Consider the following 18085-nt stretch of genomic DNA (forward strand, 5'->3'; position numbering starts at 1 on the left):
TCTTACAGAGTTAATGAACAGTTTTATCTATACTGATTTATACAACATAAAATATCCTCTCCTGCCCTATAGACATTGCTGTTGAAACTTCAGAACAAGCAACCCCGACACAAGTCATAGAGTTTATTTTACAGTATTAACGAGCCAAGCAAAATTCCCTTACCTTCACCATCATGGGCAATCTGAGATGACCTGTCTGCACAGAGAACTGCCTCATTCAGCTTTCTTGTGCTATTCAGTGCATAGTTCTAAGAGGGGCATAACTGCCACTGGTTTTTACTGAGATGCAACAATAAAATGCACACTTTGAGCTACAACCTGGAGTGGAACACTTTTAACCAGTTAATTTCATTTCCACAGTTGCTTTCAGCCCTGTCAAACCCTCACTTGTGTGGCATTATCTGGCTGAAGTATAGCACAAGATTTTGCAATAGAAACGCTAGTATACAGTCATCTAGCAAGCATGACCCCTTCTCACCGCAGGAAAAGAAAAAGAAGTGAGGGCACAGCTCCACACTAATCATCTACAGCACTGCCAAGTACTTCACATCTAGCTGTGAGATGCACCTATTTATTCAGGGCAAAGCTGAAGACAGGAAACATGTGAGCATGTCAGGGGTATGGTCATCGGCAAGTTTGTATTTCTCTGGAATGAATTATGATTTTCAGCATCAGCTCACTCTCAAACACCTCAACAGAAACAATTCAACAGGGGTAGAAACAGAAATTGACATGAGTTAATTTAAATCAATCACATAGCAAACAGTTCAGCCATACTGTTATCTCTTAACCTCTCTGAAGGAGACTCTGTCTCCTACTAATGTATTCTTCATAACTAAGTGGGGAAAAACAACCCTAACTTTAACTAGAATACTTTTTCCTTCCTCCTCCATAACTGTGGGGCAGCTGATGAGTACCTGAGGCAGGCAGTCTGCAGCCCATCAGCAGCAACGGGTCACAGAGGTCTCTCAGATCCTCCCTCTTGCTGTGATTGTCCCCAATCTCGTACCTGTAAGGCAGGGTGCTGGTGGGAGCAGTGCTGAGCTGGAAAGGAAGGGGCTAGGGGGCTGAAGGCACAGCACTGGGCAACAGGAACATTTTGGTTGATATTTTGATAGACAGCTGACTAAATTATTGACTACCTTTGGATTCCAAATGGTTTCTTAACTGGTCAGATAACAAAGTCTGCTCTGAAAGGCAAAAATAACATTTTTGGAAAACAGAGTTCAATTTTCATTGCAACACAAGCAGATCACATTAGCTGTTTGCACACAAAAGAAGAACAAAGCAGAGCAGAAAGTGCTGGCTATACAACCCTCCAGCATACCAGCAACAACTATCAGTCTTACTCATGTCAAGATGACTTCAGGTATTTGACCTTAAAACAGTATAAACTCAATATCTGACTGTTGAAAGGGGAAAAAATTACTTTGACCCTGAGATGAAATAAACCACAAGCCGATGTCTTAGCTGAGGCCACTCTCTGAAGAAGCAGACTGCTGTATGCTCATCTCCTCTGCTGCCCTGGGTAGGTAGCTGGTATGCAGGATTTTCTCTGCTTTTCACATCCTGGAATCACTAGGCAGCAACCTTGCTACCTTTCAGCTGTTCACCAGCGACATAATCAAAGGGGGAATTCTTAGGCTTTGAATGCTAATGAAGAAAGAAGGCTGGGCATAGGGAAAGGGAAGGACATGCTTCAGATGCAAACTTTACAGCTTAATTGCAAGAATTCAAAGGGCTTGCTTTGAAGAAGTACTGGAGGCACAAATGATGCACTGATCATTTATTTTATAGCGCTTCACTTTTGAAGCACCTAGAGAAAATCTGAGCCAGCTGCTCAGGTCAGCAAAGACTGCCTTCCAATTTGCAACAGTCCAGGACAGCTTACATTGCTGCAGCCAACTCCCTGCTGAGACTGCACCACAAAGCTTCCTGTAGAACTGTGGCTGCAGTCCACGTACAGCTCAGTTACACAACAAACCTAGCTGCAGGACAGGAAATGCTGGTGCCTGGGACATTTACTCTGATCCTTAGCTTACTCCATCCTTCATCACCAAGATGCTGCTATACCTTCTGCATTCTGTAACTTTCAATCTGTAACTTTCTAGGGAGAATTTATAGCTAGCATTTAGCAGCTCCTAATTTCTTAAATAAATTGAAATCTACTAGAGGTTGAGCAACTGAGCATAATCTTTTGAGGCAGCCTGAGCAACGGGCATATTAGCAGAGGTGCGTGCACAGATTTAGCTGCCCTGTGCAACATGTGCAAATTGGCTTGTTCCTTTGCATCACAGATTTTTAACTCACTTGGGATCATTGCAACCCGCTGGTCTCTTACTTTCTAATTTACTGAGCAGCTGCTTTCATTCTTTATCACACGGTAGAGAGGGAGCATAACTTCACCTAAGACTGCAGCCAGCATCTCCTGTGGTGCACCTGACACGTACGCATGCTCCAGGACACACCTGAGGCTGCTGGCAATAAATTCAAGCCCTCTTATCCTTATACTAATAGAACTTTGCATTTTATAAACTTGCTTTTTTACAGTGGAATGAGCTCATTATTACTGGCTCCCTGAATACGCAAACCAAATTAACTACTGGTGTGATTTTTAACAATTCCCTCACAGTAGTCCTGCAAACAGAGTAGGTTTAGAGCTGACCATCCTCAGTGGTGCTCCTGTGGTCCTGAGCCAAGGTGTCAACCTTCTTGCTACTACCACTGTGTGGCAAACAGTGAATTTCAAAGGGGAAAAGGCTCTCGTTTCTGTGAATTAGCGAACAAAGGAACCAGACACGTAAACCACAGAAAATGCCTCTCATACGGTTTTACATGTAACCTCAGCTTCAGCGGAAGTGTAGGGAAATAAACGCAGATAAGCTCCAGCATCTCTCAGCTTGTTTCCATTCATAAGCCCTATCTCTGGAAGGAGATGAAAGACAAGCTCTGCAAATTTTCTTGACAAAAGGGGAATGGGGGAAAAAAATAGAAAAAAGCTTGCAATCTAGACGGGAATGTGGGAGGTAGCTGAGATAGCAGAAACGCCTCAAAGCTGCACTTGCTTCAAACCAACGTGCTGCAACGTGACCAGGGCCATCTTCCTCCCACAGGCAAAGCACGGTGACCCTGAGGAGAGTGCGTAGCAGCTGAGTAGGACCTTGGGAACACTGAGAAATATGTGGGAAAAACCTGAATGACAGAAAAATAACAAAGCAAACTGGCTTGCACAGAGCACCTGGTAGGCCTCTGGAAGCTTGTAATCTATTGAGAACATTTATTTTCAGCAGATTATCTTGGTTCTTTTCCCTGAAATATGCAGATGATAAAGTAACCATGTTGGGGGCTAACCATAGCCATTGCTAGTCTCACCTCTTAGCCGCTGCGATATTTTGTGATAAATCTGAAGCAGGTTTTGGGGTTGTGAATGCCAAGCACAATTTCCTCATTACCTCTGAATACCAGCTTGATTCCAGCAAGCCCTTAAATTTTAACTTGCTGAGGGAAAGTTTTCTCTGCTTGTGCCTGAGCACAGTTGTATGCTTGGATGGTGAGTGGGATGAGGGGGAAATATCTGATTCTTTGCTCATCTCAAGCCCAGACTTCCCACTCAGCACACTTGTAGCCCATTCTGGGATTTTACACCAGATAGACACTAGATAGATAGACAGCTGAGAGTTACCTGAGCCCCAGTGCCCCACTTTGCCACTCACAAACAGGTTGAGAACTGCTTGCTGTAGCTATCCCACTCGCATCCCTTTACCCTGCCACCAAGACCTAGCATTATAGTAAGGCATTTATTGGACACCTTTTTATGTTGCAAGCAGGCAAATGTAGCATCTGCCCCTGGAGCCAGCTGCAAGGGATATTTGCAGCATGTCAGACAAATCCATTTGAACACAAGCCCCAGAGCAATATAAAGCAGCAGAGAAAACAACTAAATAAACAACAGCAAGCCATCATGAATGTTCTACCTGTGCACTGGGGGAGAATGTTCTGCAGATTCACGCATGAGAGAGCAGAGCCTCACTGAGTGCCTCGCGGCCTTCACTTGAAAGGGACCACAGAGGCCAGCTGAGGCCCTGCCAGGGGTCTGCATCCCAAAGGGATGTCCCCGCTGCACAAAGAGGATAGGGGAATGAGAAAACAGGGTGATGCCATTCTGAGCATGCAATGAGCAACTGCTGCACCTTGAATTAGGCACAGGAAGCCATGGCAGCTGCTGGCAGACACAGTGAAGATGAGGCATGCAAAAGACCTTCACCCCTCAATGAGCCCAGCCGATAACATCAGTGTGGGAAGGAGGCGGGGAAACATGGGGTTTTCACCCCAGTTCCCTTTCATGTCTCCAAATCCCTGCTCATTCAGGTCCCTGCACACAGCACTGTGTCACTCCCAGAGATGATGTTGCCTTTTTGATCAACCAGCCCACATTAACCAGCGGTGCCCAGCAGCACTGCCACCTAACACAGCTCTTGCTGTTACTGGAGTGCTGTGCTTGCCTGATTTATAGTTTAGAAAATAAACGTCTCAGGTTGGTAAGTGACACTTAGGGGTCTTGGCCTGAGTATGAATTGCTCTGGAAAATTTGAGCAATATCTTTTTGGCCTCTCTGAAGTTATTTAAGTGACAAAATAATTTACACCCACAGTTTTAGCTGGCGTATTTTCTTCACACTCAACCAAGTTGTTTTTACTACTACAGAAAAAAAAAAAAAAAAAAAAGATGAATAATTATACTGTAACACAGACTAACCTCCTTGCTAATCTAAAAATCATAAAACCTCTCTTTAGACCCCAAATGAAATTACACCACGCACAGCAATGTGGAAGAGCTTTAGCAGGAGAAATCACTGTAAGCAATGAGAGCTCATTTTGAGTAATACACAGAAATCCTTTGTTTAGCCCTGTAGATACAAAGTTAGAAGCCTAATGTAAATCTTTTGTGCGAAAGCGCATTGATAAAAGTAACACATCAATTTAGCCCCAGCTCCTCTGTAAATGAGTGAGACAACTGGTTTGCTTCATACCTTCAGAGGTACAGAAGGGGCTGCAGTGCTGCTGGGGCAGACGCACTGCAGAAGGCAGAGCCATGCCAAGCACCACGCAGTTTAGGGGTCAGCTTGGTACTGCAGTAGGATTTAGTCCTAAATATAGCAAGGGCTATCCAGGGAGACCAGAGTGGGCTGCTGGGAGTCTAACACTGTGTGAGCAGCTTTAGGTTTTGAGAACAATGATCGTGGCTAAGAGGCTGATTCTCACAATGTGGGCCAAATCCTGGCTACTGGCAAAAAGCCCAAGTGAACAGGTTTTGCCTGGGAGGAGGGGGACAATCTCATGTAACACTTGGAAAACTAGTATCTCTTTTCCAAACAATGCAGTACCTAGGAGACACAGCAACAAAGATGGCTTTTTGCACTTCTTTTACATGCTGCAGTACAGCCATGAGATGAAACTACTCAACTTTTTGATCAAGATCTTTGCAAGGCTGTCCATAGCTTTTTCTTACTTCATTTTCTAGGGACATTCCTACCAAAGAGCTGAGTTCAGCCCTGGGAAGGAACATGCAGCATCCTTGCTACAGCAGAAATTAAACTGGGGCAATGTATGTCCCCTAGGAGACAGTGACAGCAGGATGCAGCCTCACAGAAACAAGCAGCATCCAGTACCTGAGTAAAGGTGGTGATGCTGAGGTAGGTATGACTGATCTTGCTTGGATGCTGACACAGGGAATACACCCTGGATACAGAAACTGCCTCCCAAGTCCTGTAAGCATTTTGGCTTCGCTGCTATATCCCCTTGGGCAAGCCTTTAAAGGTGACTGAGCTCAAACTCTTCAAGTCCATGCTACAAATACTTATCAAAATCTTATATCTGTTTGCAGATTAATGCAATTCAGACAGCACAAGATCAACATTCATACCTGCTGTGGTCTGAGAAGGAGAGGTGCAAAATGCATTGCTGATAAATCTCCCTACAGATTTTACTTTTTTTTTTTTTTTTTTTTTTTTTTTTTTTTTTTAATATTAGAAAGATGAACTCCTCAAGAGACGGCAAGCCTTAGAACAATCAGACTGCAGTGTTCCTGCAGTATGTGGATTGGGCAGGCGTGGAACTGACTATCTGTAAGACTGCTCACCCACAGTACACAAGAGGTGGACTGCTGGACTTGTGGAGTCCTGGCTGCTCAGGAAGAGAGGGATGCATTTGCAAGCACTTTTGCTCACTGCCTGGATGAAACAGAATAGTGTTGGCTACATCCTGACTTTCACATGACAAAGAAAGGCTCTTCCTTTGCAAGAAATGGTTGTTTCTTGCAGCTCAGATGCACAGTGCTGGCACAGGGGTCACAGAAAACCAACCTGAATGTTAAATACAATTTTTAAGCGAACCAGAGTTAGGAGATGCCTGGCAAAGACAAAAGTTTTTTGTTAAGACATTCTTTCACAGAACATGACTATTAAGGTGCAAATTAAAAGCCAAAGATTTAAAAAAAAAAAAAAAAAAAAAGTACTTTCTGATGTGCAGTGTGTACTTACATTTAGGAAAGTTCATTTCATTCAGGAAAGTTGTAACACTTGCTATCTGCTCTTACACTGACCTCTGCTTCAAGTCTTTCATTTCCTGCTTTGTGCAGCATCAGACACACCAGCATTACCCTCCATGATCACCTTCCTATTTTTGTTGCAGGCATCTAATTGCTCTTCTGGGTGCATCTGTGGGACTCTTGATTTTAGATTCAGTTTAGGTGTAAGTTGTTCTGGGAAATCCACAGGGAAAGAACTTGCATTTTTGTTCATATGTGTAACAAATGCACAGCAACAGTGAGATTTCTGTTGAAATCTTTATCTACTAGAGAGCACTGCAAGGGAAGATTTCCCTCTCCAAATCCACAGAATCAGAGCCAAAAAGAAGAAAATAAAACTAAATTCTTGTGAAGTTTCTACTATTCATGGGCAGCATCAGGGTGCCAAAGGCCTGCAAGAGGACTGGGCACTGTGTATGTGCACACATGCTGCGTGCACACCCCAAAGCAGTGCTTTCAAATCCCCATGGTGCAAGCTACGCAGCGCTGGCTTGGGACCACCTGAGCCACCTTCAGGGCAGGGTGCCTGGGTCTGCCCTATACTCCCTCTGACTGCCCATATTGCCAACCAGAACTGCTTGTTTTTCTATCCCAAGGTACTATCCTTGACAGACATACAGGTAAAACGGGGTGACTAGGTAAAACTTAAAGAAAATAACACTAATCTTTCCTTGAGTTCTTACATGAAAGGTGAACCAGATGCATACAGTGAATGATTATTTCACGTTTTCCTTCCGTGCTGTGATTTAGCTCAACGTCTACAAAAGGAGTTCTGTATGCTTGGTGAATAGGCACCATGCATATGCTGCTCTATATTCCTGCTTTCACATCCTGTGCATGCTTGCAAAAACAAAGTCAGTGAAAGAAAGGTCACCGCTTATTTTCCCTTCTTGGTAGAAAATGACATTCCATTTCCAAGAGATCCTTGCTCTCACTTGGAGTTTGTTTTTTAATTCAATAGGGTCCCATCACCTTACGTCAACATTCACAGCTTCTTGGTGGCACAGAATGAAAACTGAGGACTGACCACTGACAAATCCTGCAAGGGCTCAGCTATCTGTTACCAGCAGCAGCAGAAAGCATGATCTGGGCCCAGATCCGGGCCAGGTACATTTCTGGTTTGAACAGCTCAAAGTTTGGCACTGTGGTCTAAGTCTGCTCAGGAATTAGCTAAGGATCTGCACAGTACAGTCAAAATCTCTAACAGAACCCAGATTAAAACTGAATTTCCCTGTATCATCTTCACAGAAACAACAGCTAATTAGTTCAGGTAAAGGAATGTCATTCTAAAACTCTATTTCACTTCACAGAAGAGCAAAAACAAACAAAGCAAGCATAAAAGTAATAGCAAAGACAACTACACGGCTTACCTTATTCCAGTATGCCTGACTCTGGAGCCTACCAACAAATGCCCCTACAAGCAAACATCAATATCGAGAAACACAATACATCATTGCAATACTAGCCCACAATGCCAAGGTCTATGGGATTGATGGGACTGGGGCAGGGGTTAAAGACTTTCTGAGAGTAGAAAGACATCTCAAGAGAGGGAAGGTGATGCTTGACATGAACGAAAAACTGCTAAAAAAATACATTGTGCATATTAGCCATAATTGTCATACTCACAACTTTGAGTTTTCATGTTAAAGACAAATTAGTTTGGCTGTCAGCAGCTTCATCAGCCAAAAGAGGCCATTTTGAGGGACCAAAGACTATTTGCTCTCCAAAGCTGACAGTGCCTGCCTCATATTGCAGGGCCCCACAGGGGTTGTTCAGTGATGCTGATAACTCCAGTGGGAGCACCGATCCCGCTAAGTAGTTCACTGTTTAATTGAGCTGACCTTTTCTGGTGGTGCCCCATGTATTAAAAGCTGCTTCACTCCCAAGTGAAAACGGTTCAATAATTGCAATATTTTACTCAGTGGACAGTTGTTTAAGAGCAGAAAATAATCTGCTTTGTTGGTAGGCTCTCCTCTGGAGGAGTCCACCTCCAAATCAACAGAAGGTGCTGCACGAGTGAGTTCAATAATAAATGCACCCCGAAGTCAGGTTAGATTACAAGCTATTTGAGAATATTTAGTGCTAAGATTTTCAGTATCACTTCTTTTGAATGCAGAGACCATTGGTCTTCCGACATTGAATGGCCTTGGGATGCAGAGGTTTCAAGTGAGAGGCATGTTTGTCAGGAGCACTCTTTCTCCCTGTTTTCTTCTAGGTGTCTGACCAGATTTATCTCTACTGCCTTCTGTGTTGGCCTTCATGGTTGTACAGCATCTGGGAGAGCTCTCTAGGGCTGGGAGCCAAGGTTACACAAAGCATCACATCTCTGTAGACTGTTAAACACCCGATAAAAGATGATGCTTTGTTATCAACTTACAGCTATCAGGCAGTCACTAGCCTGATGTATACTGGGCTCTGCTTCACCTTCCCCTTCCCAATGCTTTAATTCTCAATGCTTTTTATACACAATTGACATTCTGGGGGTCTCCCAGGTCCGCCCATGGGCTAAAGTGCAACATCACCTTATCATACTTTCCATCTCAGAAGCTGCAATTTCCATTTTTCAGTCCAGCCAACCCTTTTCTTTCCTCATAGCCTTAGTGTCCCTGCATTGCAAGCATTCAAAGAATGTCCTGTTCAGTAAACTAGTTCTTTTCTTGTCCCTTATTCACAAGGACATTTAAATTATTTTCCTCCATGCTAAACCTACACAGGACAGGATAGCACTTATATTTTCTCTCCCGAGGACTGTTTTGACTGTTTGTGTCTGGCTGAATCCCTAGGAATGTGGGATGTGTGTGAGCTCAGACTCCTGGTGCCAGCAAGCTGAGATAAGACAGCTGGGCTATTGCCTGCTGCAGGTCTGTGAGACAACAGTCCCCAAGGTGGCAGCGCTGATGGGGGGAGATACCAGGAGGGCACCTGAGAGATTCAGGGGCACCTATGTGGGCTGCCACAAAGTGGAGGTGTAAACAGGAGTGTTCCTTCTCCAGGTGAGGCAGTATCAGCCAATGTTGTGCCAGCTTCCACTGGGGCACTAGGCATGCTGGTGATGTCTGGTTTATCTCTGCTTCTTAGCTTTCTGATCAGGCAGTCAGAAAAAAACTAACTTGGTCTTTGCAGTGCTACCAGAGCCCACTGTGATGCACAAGTTGACCAGCGTTCCCCATCAGTATTGTGGCAGACTCTGTCTCTGAGATGACCACAGCTGGGCCTGAAGGTCTACCTCTGCTTTCTATTTCTGTTTCAGTGAACCAAAAGAGATGAGTTGAGGACAGCAGTTAACATAAAAATCCTCTGAAATAAAATTAACTCAAGGAGCTAAAACTGCAGCCTAACTGCAAGAGCTCATGCCTGATTTCATCAACTCCCCTTTGAACAGCAATTACATTGTAAACTGATCGGTTCAAACCTAAATCCTCAGTGTCTTCTTCTGATTAAATTCTCATTGCCTAAACATCCATCTTATTCTCTGTTCTTCTACTTATCAATTGAATTACTTTCTCCATTATTCACGTATCTTCTTTAGCCAGCATTTTACCATCATCTTTTTTTTTTTTTTTTCACGTAATGTAAATTTGCAGAAGTTCTATTTCACTACAACCGCACAGCAAAATAAAATACATTTTAGTCAGAATGTCTCTATACCGCTCTGTTTCTCAGATTTAAAAAGCACATTTATGTTGTCTGATATTCACAGGGGATTGCCTTAAGACTTTGCATACATTCCTTCTACGTGGGCCCTAAGGAGCAGGATTGCATTCAGGAAAATACAGTATTTGATGCTGGCTTGAAAAATTCATTGCCTAACCTTGTATAAGTGGTCCTCAACATCTCCCCTGAGATGAAAATATTTTGTTAGCAGAGTATTTTGAAGAACTGCCCTTGAACACCAATTTAAAGAAAATATAAGAACAAGGATTCTTTTCATTTGTTGTTGATTTTACTACAAGCTCTTGAGAAAAATGATTTTAAGGAGAATATCTTTTAATTCTGTCCCTGTTAATATTTGCCAAAAGATTCATTCTTCCTTTTCCCTTTTTTAGCCAAAATAAAATGGCACTTTCCCCTTTTCAGAAGGTTATTCCATTTTATCCCAGCTCGTAGTGGTTTTTCACAGATTATCTATTTTCCTAAAGGCATTTTCTGTATACAGTTTATCAGTAAAATTTCCCTGATAAATATGGGGCTCCTAGGAGGGAAGGATTAAGCTCACTGCATTGCTTACTGTCCTAACATCATTCTAAGGCACTGTCTGCAAGACAAGTTTCTAGTTGTGTTTGAGAAGAAGCTGTGTTTGGGGTTTGGTTGGGAAGATATAATTAGCAATAAATGAATAAATGATAGAGCAAGCGTATTAAACAGAATTTTGATATGATATAAACCATTCTGAAAATGTGACAGACTGTTGACAGGGGGTACAGAGAGCCCAACTGAACTTTATAGCACTCTTTCATCTTTGCTTTCTCTGAGACATGGCTACAGCTCGCTGCGCCTTGCAGACTTGTAAATTTCGGAACATTTGTTCCCAGAGGAGCATTAGGCTGTAATAGCTGATAGATTCAAAGAAAATATCATTTGCCCAGCTTGAATAGATACCCTCAAAGTCACTTCCAACTGTGCTTCTCTCCTTTTTCTTGCAAGTGAGCAGTGACAATGTGATAGTGGAATATCACGGTAAAACTGAGAGTTTTATTAGCAGTAGTTCCATAAAATCAAAAACAAACCTGTGCGTCTTCATATGTGTATCTCCCTGGGTCTTTAACATTTTGGCTTGTTTTCTCATAGCTGTGGGAATCCAAGTTGATAGCACTCTGGGCCCCAGGAGCTAGAAACTCTTGCCAGATTTCCTCCACTCTGGTGGTCACGTCCTGTAGAGGTTGTTTTTTAAGATCTTGGACAGCCAACCAAAACCTGTAGCGGGCAAAAATCAAAATGGGAGAGATTTATAAGATAAGAGAGATTTAGATACAATTTTGTTGATAAGCCTGGGCAAAGTCCCAAATGGCAGCTGAATTTGCAGAAGGCTCTCCATTTAGCATGACTTTGGGGGAAGGTGTGATATACCAAACCATTACAATGTGGTCAAGATCAGAAAAGTGACTTTAAGAAGTGAAACATCCTTATTCAAACCATCTCTGCAGAAGTGTGACATTAGGCAGGCAAGCAAGAAACCTCAAAAGCCCATGCAGCTGGAGGAGGAACACGAACTGCTTTCCACCACCCCACTGCAACTTGCTGGTAATTTCTGCCTGCAGCATCTGTTGTCTGCAGAAAATGCAAAACACAGAACAACAAACTTAATATTCATATCATTTCCAGGGTGAAGTTGTGGCACTGGCATTTAGAGAAGTCTTTTCTTTTTTCCTTTTTTTTTTTTTTGAGACTTGTAAACTGACCAGCATTCAGATGGATGCCATGAGAAGGGATGAATACAGAACCCAGTTATGTCCATGCCATTGTGCTCTGCAGGGAGAGCCAATGTCACTTCTTGTTCAGGGCAGCTGAAAGAGCTGCACAATACAGAAAATCAAGCGATGTGTCCCCCGCTTTTAATTATGGAAGACTACCAAATAAATAAGTTGAACGTCATCTGAAAGCCTCATTTCTCATCTCAAATTATTAACTGGTGCCCTGCCTACTATCACTAAAGCAAATGCTCCCCCATGTCAGGAGGAAGATGAGGTGGTCTATTCTAGAGCAAAACCCTGTGGGCAGCAGGGGAGGATGGAAGAGCCAGCAGTGCTGCTGTGGCCCCCGGGCTAGCTGCCAGAAGGGTTTCCTGGAGCTGTCACAGAAATAAGGAGGGGGATCATCATCAAAGGAGACTGCCAATCCATTTAGCTTTGTCCCGTACTTGCAGTAGAGGAAAAGGGCCTGTTTGGGAAAAAATAATTGAAAAATTTTAATTGCAGACGTGATGGTAACTTGCAAATGCAGGGAAAAAAAAAAAAAAAAAAAAAAAAAAAGAAGAAGAAAGATGCTAATCAACCCAGAGTAGCTGGGACATTTTAAGATTAACACTTGACTAGATAGAAAATGTTCTGCCCCAAGAGCCTGGGAGGCGGGCTGGGAGCGGGCACACTGTGAAGTGACAGCTTGCCAGCACAGGAGCACCATCCATTCTAATAACCATTTGGCTCAGTCTGAAAACCACCCAACCAAACCAACCTGACGCTAACAAGAACAAGCTCTTCCTACTGCAAGCAACTGTGAATTTGTGCCCAAGGCAGAATGGCCTCTTCAAGGCAATGGGGGTTTTTGCCTTGGTGGAAATTTCAAAGCTTTTCATTTGAGCTCATATCTGAAAGCCAGGGAACATCAAAGAGGGGTACCCAGCCCCACAGCCATGACTCCCGGGCAAATTCTCTGCTATGAGAACCCATCCTTAATTCAGTGAACAAGCTGGGCTTCCTATGGCATTTCTAGAGCTCTTACGAGGTAGCAGCAGATATTTCTGCTCAGGAAGTGCGCAAACACACAATAGCTACCTTGAATTTTATAGCTCTTGAGCAAATACACTCCCTGAGTCAATCCTGCAAATGCTCAAGCACAGGCTGGCCCCAAGCCAGTGGGCAGCCAGCAGGAGATCCTGCATTCCCTCCTCCTTCCCCTGGGAGCAGACCCATGGCAGTCACCTTGTGTGGGACAGGAGGGAAATGTCTGCCCGTGTCCTCCCCAGCACGAGAGCAGGAGCAGCACAGAAGTGTCTGCACTGGGGGAAGGCAGCCCTGATTGCAGGTTCTCTGCCCTTTACATAACAGAATGTTAGATCTGGAGAAGGCTGATAAAATGGCGTCCTAAACTGGTGTCAGAGACATAAAGCATTCTAGCCTCATCCAGCATGTAATTAACTTGCTGTCACTCGCAGGAGATATCCTGTAATGGTGCTTTATCCCATGCAGACTCCTCGTGGCACAAGGAGCTCCTGAAACCTGCTCTGCCTCTACGGGGTGCTGCGGGCAGCTTGCAGATGCCCTCGGCAAAAAGGCTGCTGTGCAAAAAGGCTGCTCCTGAAATATGGTGCAACACAAAAATATAATTCAAAATTGAATCAGACACAAAATACAGATGATTGGAGGAGAGACTGTCAGCACAAAGACAGTGCTGTAACATCATCCCAGAGCAGGATGTGGCACCCCTGGTTGGCAGCAAAGTTCTGGAGTGACTCGTGGTTTGAAACATGACCACGTTGCTCTCTTCTTGCCTCAAAGCCCATCTTGTATCTCTCACCAGACAGCCTTGCTCTCATTTCCTTTCAACAAGATAAAACCATCAATTTAACAGCACAGCTGGGAGGGTAAGCGAAGGTACAAAATAAACACACATCATCACAGATGGGGGTGGGGGGTGTTCACACTCTTGCATAGCGTTATGGCTGTGGTGAGCATGGGGTGGCTGAGGCCAGCAGAAAGCCGCCCTCAAAGAGGTGTGCTGGGACTGGTGGCTCAGCGAGGCCATGTGCTAGGGGCAAGCACAGCCCTGCTCCTTCACTGCTGCAGCATTCCCAGCCAGTGCTGTGCAGTAGAAATGGGAACAATGAACTCACTGCCCTGCTGCTTCCCCTCGGCTATCCTCCCTCCTCCTCCCCCAGCCTGGGCACACCATTTCTGAGCCATGGCATCCTCTCACTGCTGCTTCTTACTTCTCTGGGACAGGATGCATCTCTCTGCAGTTACGCAGCGCCCAGTGTGCGCCCAGCTGCCTGCCAAGAAGTGAATAAAGCCACGCAGAGCTCAAGAAGCAGTTCTGCTCACAAGCGACAGCTGGAGCAGAGAGATGCAGCCACCAGGCTCAGGTCTCCTGGATGAGTACGTGTGATTCACAGGCAAAGAGAGCAGAAAATCTCTTCATGCCACGCTGCTCTCCCTCGGCCGTGGAGCGCCCATGCCGCCTGGTGGCCAGCAGGGATCGATCCCTGCTCCTGGGGCACGAGCACCAGGGCACTCGCATCACCTGTGGCACCTGGGGCTGCTGGGAATGGCTACAGCCCTGACCTGGGGACAGCTTCCTGAACAGTTACCAACTTAGTGTGAATGGTTTTGCTTTGTAGAAGTACTGGCTTAAGTACTTTTTCTCTTTGCTTAATAGGTCTGCTTTCTGTAACAACCCAAAATTTCATTTCCTGATGAAATTTAAAGGGAAAAAAATTGGCAACGTGTTTCGGCCATCAGGCATCACGTAAGATAGAAATGCTTTCTGCAGATAAAATTCTTTTCCAGATCCATTTGCAACATGTGTTCACAATAGCACACAAAACACTCATGCTGCTATATTGCAAGCTCCACAGCACATTCCTATAAAGTGTCAAATGTTCCCTACTTAGAACCATAAACAGGTGTGCAGTCTTCTTTCCCACTGGGTAAAATTAGCATGTCCCACATTCCCACCTAGCTTTCTCCTTCCAGCTGATGCCCTTTGAAGCTGAGAAAAAAAAAATCAATCTACTGGTCAGATGAACATCTCAGCTATCTTGAGGTGTCTCATGAGATTTGTGAGACATGAAAAATGTATACAACTCTCTGTGGGCTCCTCTTTTTTTTTTTTTTTAATTGAAGCTTTGTGATTTTGTGTTTTGGGGACTTCAAATGGAGGCAAAACAAACTGTAGATGAAAGACAGCAAAAGAGACAGAAAACAAAAGAGAGCAAGAAAAAGTAAAAATATAAACTGAGAGAAAAACACCCACCTGCCTAGCTTTCCTGCTCTCACATAAATAATGGACAGACTGTAAATAAATAAGTTACAGGGCTCAGCCAAGCCCAGGAGACTGGTGGACATGATCCTGCAAGTATATTAGAACACAGAAACACAGCTGGAAGGAGACCTGGGAGGTGACAGAGGCTGCTCTGCTGTTGTCTCAGGCAGTGCCTCTCTCGAGACCGCCAGCAGCACTGATTCTTCTCAGCTAGGAAGACACGGAAATGCTCCACTGCCATCCAGCCTGGGATTCTGTACAGGGACTGAATTTAGTCCCTTCGATATACAGCTGAATTACAGTCAACTCACTCTCAGTTGCACACATGATGGAAGCTCCTTTATAGGAATTTCTAGATTTTCCAGATCTGTCCTTAGGATAGCACGGTGGCCTGCAGAACTACTGCCAACATTAATGAAGATCCACCGGATGCTCCCAACATAGAACATGTTTCTGCTGTGACAACTCCTATATCTCCACACCATTACTAGGAGGAAGGGCTTTAACAGACACCTGCAAAAGTAATTTTTCGAGCAAGGGGTTACATGTTGTACCCTGAGAAAGTTCCTCACAGCTTCCCAGAGTTTGAGTAGGAAGCATCTCGCTTAACCATAGCTGCATACCATGGAGGCACTGTCTCTTGAACTAGTCTCAGGCTTATAGATATTGGATAATGAGGAAAGCTTTATGGTGTAATTTAGTTGCTTTTAGATTTGTTTTCACTTAAAGCTGAAATGAATCCTTCCCTGGTGATCCACTGATTCCTCTTCAGCTTCTCTCACAAGAAAGGAAGCCTTGATACTGGATGATGCAGAAGGCATAAGGAGGCATGTGCTATCAAGCTGACTGCCTAGGTGAGAGGTTCCAGCCTTGCTTGTGGGCACAACTTAAAACCTGCTTGCATGTTTAAGCATTCAGCAGTTCATTTCTTTTCTACCATATGCACTTAATGAAAATTCAGGAGCTTTCTCTACCACGCCTGAACCTTAGGGAGCCACCTTTTGCTTCTCAGCATTTAACAATCCATCCTGTTCCAGCTTTCTTATTGAATACTTCTACCTTTATGTTCTGTTAATTATTATTTACAGCCCCAAGCAGGTCTACTAATACTGATCCAGTATTAGGTCATAACGAAACCACATTAGCCAGTACCATGATAATGACACCATAAGAATGAAAGCAATGATACAATATTAACTAATAATGATATCGGAGTCTTCCAGAAAGGATGTGTGATTTAACCTCTCTATCACAGCCCACTAATTTGCAACTTCCCATGGCTACGGGCTTTCTCATAACCAGCAAGAATGCACATCCACAGGAGGAGCACCTCTGATTGACTGAGAAAGGTAAATGCTTGCTTTGTAATAATGAAACTTTCTCAATCTGTTTGAATAGGATGCACCCGGGGGACACCCACTAGTGGTAAAACCTGCTAGATTTCATTAGTGCAACCCCAAATATATTTCAGGAAACCCATTTGAGGAGCATTTCAATATAGTATATTAATTTTGCACTTCATCACTACAATTTAATTGCAAACGAGCACCAACAAACATAAGTACAGTCATTAAGCACGTACAAGTTCAGTAACTGTTCAGTAATACAGCGTCAAGTTCATTTATGTAATTTACCAACACTTCCCTGTTTATCTTAAAAATAACTTTCAAGTTCTTCAGAAGCACTAACATAAAAGTGCATTGATTTTTCCCTGTTTTGCTACTGCCGTGCTTTTTGTATTTCTCCCTGGGCAAGCAAATACAATAAATATGACAGTCAGTTCCAATGTCATTTAAAGTTGCTTTCTGGGAAATTTCACTTTCAGATCTCACACACTAGCGGACTGCAATAAAGTGGCAATTGTTCGTATGCTTTACTAACGCACGTATCTGTTGAAGTGAAAGAGGTTTAACAAAACATAAATTTCAAGACCGTGCAATTAAGTTCTGAACTTTGCAGGCTTCTCATAGCCAGCAAAGGCACAAAACCAGACCAACTACATGTTCAGCTGGTGGCAAATTTCTTCATCATTTGGGCAGGTTTGTGTCCAACAGTAAAACTGGGAGCACTCTGTCTGCATCTGCCACATACCTATGTGCCTATGTGGCCTTTTGGAAGAGGACTGTCCATGTGCCCATCTGCGTGCTGAGAAGGCATCACAGCACAGCCTCAGCTGTACAATTTATGTTGTGTAAATAAATGGGTGTTTTTGCTGGATACTGCAGTATCTAGGGCAGTCAAGTGACATTACTGCTGGACCCTTCTCTGTTTCCTAGACTAATAAGGAGCTGGTGAAGACCATTGAAGATGGCAACAAACAGAGCACAGGAGTGCACACTGACACCCTGCCATCAATTTAGACTTTGATTTTGGCACCAGCCAGAGGCTGCAGCTGCAGCTTGCCCTGGTACTACCACCTCCAAGTGCTGGCCCACCGAAATTTGCAATTTAATCCTGCTGCCTTTTCCTGCTATAGTTGAAGCACCAGAATTGTGCTACAGTATCTACACTGGTATCTAAATCACGTTTCATACTAGAGGTTTTGACTTCTTCACAGTGAGGGAAGCCAGAACGCACCCACAACACCCACAGAAGAGAACTCTAATACAGTGAGAGTCAAGCTCTCAAATAGTTAAGAGATACCAAAATTCAACGTAGCGAATGCAAACCTGCTTTGCTGAGTGAAAGCGACAGCTTTTGGCCACATGAACACCAGTCTGTATTTCCTCCTCATGGCCACTGCCACAAACACGTGAACAAATTCTATGCATTATTTGGGGACTTACGAGCCATGTCTCACCAC

The 18085-nt window shown here is 43.9% G+C and overlaps 1 protein-coding gene across 10 annotated transcripts in view; it reads right to left on the reverse strand.

The window, feature by feature from the left end:
- RGS6 (regulator of G protein signaling 6) overlaps positions 1–18085 on the reverse strand; it is a 211901-nt gene that overhangs the window by 20788 nt on the left and 173028 nt on the right. For all 10 annotated transcript variants that reach the window (XR_001555658.2, XM_015864647.2, XM_015864649.2 and 7 more), the window contains one exon: positions 11313–11499. Coding sequence is in view for 9 of the 10 variants with exons in the window: in XM_015864647.2 (XP_015720133.1) it covers positions 11313–11499 (187 nt within the window). In the remaining variant the exon portion in view is untranslated. The remainder of the gene's footprint in view (positions 1–11312; positions 11500–18085) is intronic.

Source organism: Coturnix japonica, chromosome 5, assembly GCF_001577835.2.
Source record: "Coturnix japonica isolate 7356 chromosome 5, Coturnix japonica 2.1, whole genome shotgun sequence".
In the NCBI taxonomy this organism is placed as follows: domain Eukaryota; kingdom Metazoa; phylum Chordata; class Aves; order Galliformes; family Phasianidae; genus Coturnix; species Coturnix japonica.